Source organism: Hippocampus guttulatus, chromosome 14, assembly GCF_054856545.1.
Source record: "Hippocampus guttulatus isolate MCC_2025c chromosome 14, RoL_Hgut_1.0, whole genome shotgun sequence".
Classification (NCBI taxonomy): Eukaryota; Metazoa; Chordata; class Actinopteri; order Syngnathiformes; family Syngnathidae; genus Hippocampus; species Hippocampus guttulatus.
Window position 1 is genome coordinate 10,237,655 of NC_141274.1, and position 6,241 is coordinate 10,243,895.

At 43.4% G+C, this 6,241-nt stretch overlaps 1 protein-coding gene across 2 annotated transcripts; it reads right to left on the minus strand.

Annotated features, from left to right (window-relative positions):
* Positions 1 to 208: 208 nt before the first annotated feature.
* Positions 209 to 5,809, minus strand: LOC147194971 (uncharacterized protein CXorf38 homolog). Of its 2 annotated transcripts, XM_086129289.1 has the most exons (7): positions 3,330 to 5,809; positions 2,940 to 3,074; positions 2,530 to 2,658; positions 1,593 to 1,742; positions 1,314 to 1,499; positions 957 to 1,121; positions 209 to 340 (listed from the first exon to the last, which is right to left on the minus strand). In XM_086129289.1, the coding sequence occupies exons 1-6, from the start codon at positions 3,528 to 3,530 to the stop codon at positions 1,002 to 1,004; spliced, it is 921 nt and encodes a 306-aa protein (XP_085985415.1). In that variant the 5' UTR covers positions 3,531 to 5,809; the 3' UTR covers positions 209 to 340; positions 957 to 1,001. The 2 variants fall into 2 exon arrangements, with proteins under 2 accessions (XP_085985415.1, XP_085985416.1); XM_086129290.1 differs by having other exon boundaries at positions 209 to 1,121; positions 3,152 to 3,470.
* Positions 5,810 to 6,241: the final 432 nt, after the last annotated feature.

The following is a 6,241-nucleotide window of genomic DNA, read 5'->3' on the forward strand; positions in this document are numbered from 1 at the left end:
TTGACACAAATGACAGAACGCCGGTGATGGATGTCCCTTTACTGCGTTACTCTTCTCATTTTCAGTTTGTCCGCTTGATGAACGCGCCGTTGGCCAACAACACTGCCTGAATACACGTTGTAGATGCACGCAATCTCTGTGCAAGAGCTCATTCTCCTCCTTTGGATCGCAGTGTCACCATTTGCACAATAGATGACACACACAGTGATTCGGAAATGTCATGGCACAGTACCTTCAGCCTTATGTTTTAATTAGCCATGAGAAGGATTATGCACAATTAGCCATCAAAAGGAATCGGAGCTTCTCTCAAAGGGGCCTGAAAATGAATGAGCCTCTTGGACTGCAAAGAAAGAGAAATAGATGAAGTATGGCAGCACTAAATCAAGCCATTAATGTGGCGCAAGTCACCGCAGAATCTATACAACCATCCATTTTCTGTCCCTGGAGTTGCTGAAGTCCCCCCCCCCCCCCCTTTTTTTTTGTCCACACGTCATTGCAGTGGTAGGATCAGAAATAAACAGAAATACCATTTCCACAGACAAGTCAAAATCATTTCAATCACAGGCATTATTATTATATAATGGCTCCCATCCAATCGACGCCCCAATTATTGGCCTTTTTTTTTTTTAAACAATTCCAGCATCTAACAGAAATGAAACTTTTCCAGCATATCTTTAGGAACATTATTTGTTGCATAATACACATGTACTATAACAGTCAAGAAAATATAGAGATACAATATGAACAATAGTGCAAGAGACAAATTGATAGCAACATAAAGAAAGGAGCCAAAGCACTTCTCATTTAAAAATGGATCAAAATACATTTAAGAATCTACCTTTTTGGAGTTTCTAGCTGTAAAAGTCGCATATGGTACTTCTCAACCTTAAGAAAAAATGTCCGAAGTAGGAACATAGTACATAAAAACCTAATGTAGAGATCGTTGACAGTCAAACCTTCAGACGTGCCTTCATTTTTGGCCCAAATCTCTGGACGGTTGGTCAGCTCTTCTTTTGTCCAGTCCCCAGTGTGCTGATGGCCTGCAGCTCCGCAGAAAACCTCTGGCCCAGATCTTTGTTTTCTTGCAGGAAACCGTCCAGCATCAGCAGCTGCTCAGTGTCCTGGGAAAAGAAAAAGCAATTCTTAAACCGGTCTAACGGTGTCCGTTTGATGTACAGTAAAAAGACGACGGCGATGAACGTTTACATGATTCGTCGGATTAAAACCACATATGAAGCAAATATTTCGGAGAGCAAGACGCCAAAAATATGAACGCCATGAAGAAATGAAATGACCGGATTTCACTTTCTCACCACGGTCTTATCTTCAGCCAGATGCCGCAACTCCCGCAGCCTCTCTTGTAGTAAGTCAGCCTCCCACTGGCTGATTGATTCAGGCCTCAGGCCGATATGGTAAACCAAAGAATCAGCAGCTAGTGCCATGCCACAGTGCCAATCCACAGTGTCCATAGCACATATTGACAAATCGACTGCCAGCATCTACAAGACAAAGTTGTGAGGCGCGAGTCGAAATGTGTCCTATGCCGCAACCGCTAAAGTGCTGCACAAACACGGACGGACGGACACGCTCACCTGAGCAAGCCTTGGTTCAGCCAGCGCCATGCTGGGTACTTGGCTGAAGAGCTGCACAAAACGTCGCAGTACAACCTTGAATTTTTTCATCCACGCCTCCTTCACACGCAGGTCAGGAGAATGCATCAGATCATTCCTGCATCTGATCAGCTGCAACACACACACAAGACAGAAGCGATTCTTTATACAGTACATAAACAAATTTCGACAATCCATATATTTTTTTTTCTTCAAACATATCCCATTCATTTTGTAATTGGAAATGGAATCAAGCCTGTGTCTGCTATGTGAACCACTATACCAAAAATCGCTTGCAACATGATCCATACAAGAAAACCTTTGCTTAAAAAAAAACAACCCAAAAAAAACCTATCAAAATACATAGAAAGACAATTTGTTGGTATGTCATCAGCTTTTATTTGCTTTATTTCGGTTATAGCGGTTTACTCACCTCACTTCCATTTTCCCACTCAATGACAGCGTGAATAGTTGTTTGTCTATACGTGCCCTTCCACTGGTGCCCAATCCAGGGACTATCTGCCTTTGACTAATGCATCCATGTCATATTCTTAAAAGTGTTTCCTTGGTTTATACAGCGCTTCAACCATCCATCGTTCTTCCCAGAGTCTCCATCGAGTTTTCATTACTCACAAATGCATTACACTTACTCATGGATTACGGCAGATCAATTCCAAATTCCAATTTTTATATCACAGCGTTCATCCGTGTACAATATGTGGTCGCCCCCCCCCTTTTTTTTGCACATAAGTGGACCAAAAAAAAACATGTTCACCCGATCATGGATGCGCAGATCAACATATAATATGAACGCATGTATCTTACTTGCAGTTGAATACAAAAGTGACACTTTGCATTAGGTTTCATGAATCAGTAAATGAAAAAAAAATTAAAAAAACATCAACGTGCAGATGCTTACCTCTCTCACATGAGACGAATGGACATCTACAGAGGCAAAACAGTCACAGAAGTTGATGAGGTTGAGCAGCGCAGAAGGATCGCACTGATGTGCCGCATTGACTTGGGCCTGACCTCGTGGCATGTAAGCCTGGAGAAACAAACACCAAAAACAGTGGACAATTTATAATGGAATTTTAGCCGGCGAACTTGGTTCTACTTCAAATGGAACACTTTAAAAACAGTCAAAAAACAGACGCGGAATGTCGTAGAAGGTGTTGCACCAGAAATTACATTAAAGACATTGAAGGATCACAACCTTGGTGGACAGCCCAGTCAACTTGCAACCAGAAAGCTACAAGGGAGCCGAAAACTCTCCCTTTTGGGACATGTCACTGATCAAATATTTCGGTTCGACGGTGCTTTGTGTACCTTGGCCAACTCCCAGTGCTTTGTCCTCCACGCAGGAGGAGTACAGTTGTCCCAGTTGAGGGAGGAACCGGGTTGTCTGTGGTGCTTGAGGATCTCAGACTTCCACTGTAAACACAGCCCGCATGCCCTGGAAAGCTGCACAGGCACTTCATAGGATTTAAAATCATTGGCTTAGTGTACCTTGGTAGATTTTTCAGTTATTTGTGCTTTACCTGAATATTCAAGCTGTAGAGATCACCGTATATTAAACGCATAACGTGCGAGTACTTTTGCCACGTCTGTTGTAAACAATACACTCAACAAACGACGGTGACCCCAGAGACCGCGATAAGTAAGTCATGCATATGTTACGTTTAACTCTAAACTGCCAAATAGAAAGTGATTTCACACCTTAATGTCCCCGGACTGACATGATCGTGGGCATTGTTCACCGAGACGAGGGTTGTCACGGAGCAAAGCTCGGTGAAAAGCTCGCATCTGCTCATCGGTGTAGGGATGGAGGGCGTCTTTCAGGATATACAGACATTGTCCCGCTTTCAGCCAGTTTGCGTATTCTTTGTCGTTGAGACGCACCACAAGTTCCTCATTCATCACGTCTCCCGATTTCTCCAAGACGATGAGCAATGTCCAAAAGAACTTCACATCGAGGAAATGGAAGAGGAGCTCCGCCCCCTCGATTCGCAGTCACCCATGTCGTCGTTAGATGGCGCTGTTGACCCTTTCTTTACTATGAACACAGACTTTTCAACACTGGTAGACAAACTGAGGAGTTACACATTGGGAGAAAAAAAAGCAATTTCTTGTCTAATACTTGGAGGAAAAAAATGAAACGTAATTGTTACGTTTTGTATCGTTACACAAGTGGACACTCAGCGTCTACCTACGTACAATTAGGTAGAAATATGTGAAGCCATTTCAGGGGGTACGTCAGATGTTAAAATACAGTATATGTAAAAAAAAAAAAATAGCATCAAGGCAAAACCATAAAGAGATAAATTGCAGGAGTTGTCTCCCTACCAGCAACAATGACAAAGACTGTCAATTAAGCACAGGGTTGGGAGTGTTACTTTTAAAATGCATTCTGATACAGTAACTACCTGTTAAAAAATGTCGTAAATCCTGGAATTTTAAAGTAATGCAACTTGAAAAGTGGGTGAGTGTGTGGTTGGATGGACAGACGAACGGACTCACAAGACTGATAGATCGGTCGATCGATCGATAGTGATTCTGAGGAGGGAAATCCAACTTATTGAAATCTTTATCCTGTCTCTGCCTGGCCATTCACGACCACGTGTACACCCTGAACATTGATTACATCAATCATAAATAATGATTAATATCTTTATCCGGATGATTTTTCTGCAGCAGAAAATGGCACCGCTTGATACAATGAGACACTTCATACCATGCAATGCGCCTTAAGCGCAGTCAAAAAGCCCCTTTGAAAGAACCATAACGACCATTTGGGAGTTGGATTTGGACTCACCCTTAACTCAGTGGAGTCGTCACGGTGCCATCATGAGGCTACCAACTTATCAGGGGTGGCGTAACCAAGCTGCTAAATCTGCTGTGAAAAGCAGGGATGAAAACCTTGGAAGAGCCAACAGCTGTATGCACGGGTGTCCCTGACATCGCCGTTGGAAATCTAATCATCTGGGACGGGTTAGACTCAGTGGCAGGTGCCACGCAGCATGGGACTTGGTGCTTGTGGGCAAAGCAAAGTCACCGATGTTCTTTCAAGCCTGAGCAGTAACGTGAGAGCACACTGCTGGATGAGAGAAAACATGTGTCCCACCTTAGGTCGGCTAGCGCTCTTGTCACATTGTATGGTTGACCGAAGAGCTTCATTGCTGCAGATAAAAGCTCAAACGTACTGAAGGTATTTACGTCCGATGTCTGCACCTTCACAGTAAAACAAAGTCTCAGCTTCACATTAACAACAATTGCTGTTATATATATTAATAGCGGCTGCAGAAATGTTCAAGTATACCAAAACGTGAACGTACATGAGTGGAGAGATACTGAATGCTAGTTTATAAAGATTATAATCAAGCAAATTTGAAGGAATAATAGGCCTGAAAAGCCAAACAAAAACTTGGAGCTGAGGCGTCAGTTTGCATGACTTCAGCTCAGTGAGCAATTAAAACTTTTGGGCGTTTTAGGAGTAAAACAGCAGCAGGCAGCTAGCGAACTGCTAGCACCTTTTTCAAAGCAAGTGGCCGGAAATGCAACGTAAAAATGGGCTTGCAAATATTTCTTTTCTCCGAGGTATAAAAAAAACACTCAGGAGTGTTTGTGTTTTGTTGGCTCCTTGATTGATTGCCGTGTGCATGCTGGCATAAGCCGCAGCCTTGACATGACCCTCACCGGAATGACGCCAAAAAAGACAAGTGGGAACTTTAGATGACTGTATCCAATTCAAACAGTAACAGGATGCGGCATTTAAACGTATTCCCATTAAATTATGAAAATGAAAAGACATTTGTGATGTATCAAATAATTTTCGCCGTACATGAAAATTTAATGAGTCTTTTAGGATGCACCGGGAAAAACAAATACCCCTCTATCTTTGTAATTGGATCTCTACGGATTTGAAGATGGTTAAAGTAGATTAGATGCCCCCGAGTGTGTTTATGTGAGCCACTGAGCGTGCGCATGCATATGAGCTTGTTCGGGGGATCCTCTGCTCGTAGGTGTGCAACTTATATGTATTGTGTGCATAGATTAGAGAGAGAGAGAGAAAATGTGCACGTGTATGTGTGCCCAGCAGTCCCACCATCCCAGCAGGGTGTTTCTGAAGCAGAGGAGATCAAAGCCACATTAGCATTCTGAAATAAATCACAATGTTCATTCCTCACTGCGCGGGTCCCCAAACACACACACACACACACACACACACACACACACACACACACACACACACACACACACACACACACACACAGACGCACGCACACACCCTACCATCCCTCTCTTCAAAAGAGAGCACCTCCCCACCCTTTTCCTCCATCCAATACCACCCCCCTCCCCTCCCGGCCCAAATGGCTGTCAGAGCGATCTGCCTCCCGAATCCTTTGTGTTCCATCCTTTCACTTTTCACCTACCAACACGTGCTTCATCTCCCCCCTCCTGCAATCAAGCCATAAACGCTTTGTCAGAGGAAGCCATTGTTCGCTGGCGAGAAAGAAAAAAAAGAAGCTGTTTTTTGATAAGTATATCCTGAGGAAGATACCTCTGCACATCTCAGCGCATCTCATTTTCCTCCACTTCTCGTCTAAGCAATTACCTGAGCAAAACCGGTG

Bases quoted from the DNA above. Each gene is read 5' to 3' on its own strand.
- LOC147194971 (XM_086129289.1), bottom strand. From the start codon at position 3,530: ATGAATGAGGAACTTGTGGTGCGTCTCAACGACAAAGAATACGCAAAC. The intron at 3,075-3,329 runs GTGTGAAATCAC...GTGCCTGTGCAG, and splicing joins GTCAGTCCGGGGACATTAAG to CTTTCCAGGGCATGCGGGCT. The intron at 1,500-1,592 runs GTGAGCGTGTCC...TTTGTCTTGTAG, and splicing joins CTGAACCAAGGCTTGCTCAG to ATGCTGGCAGTCGATTTGTC.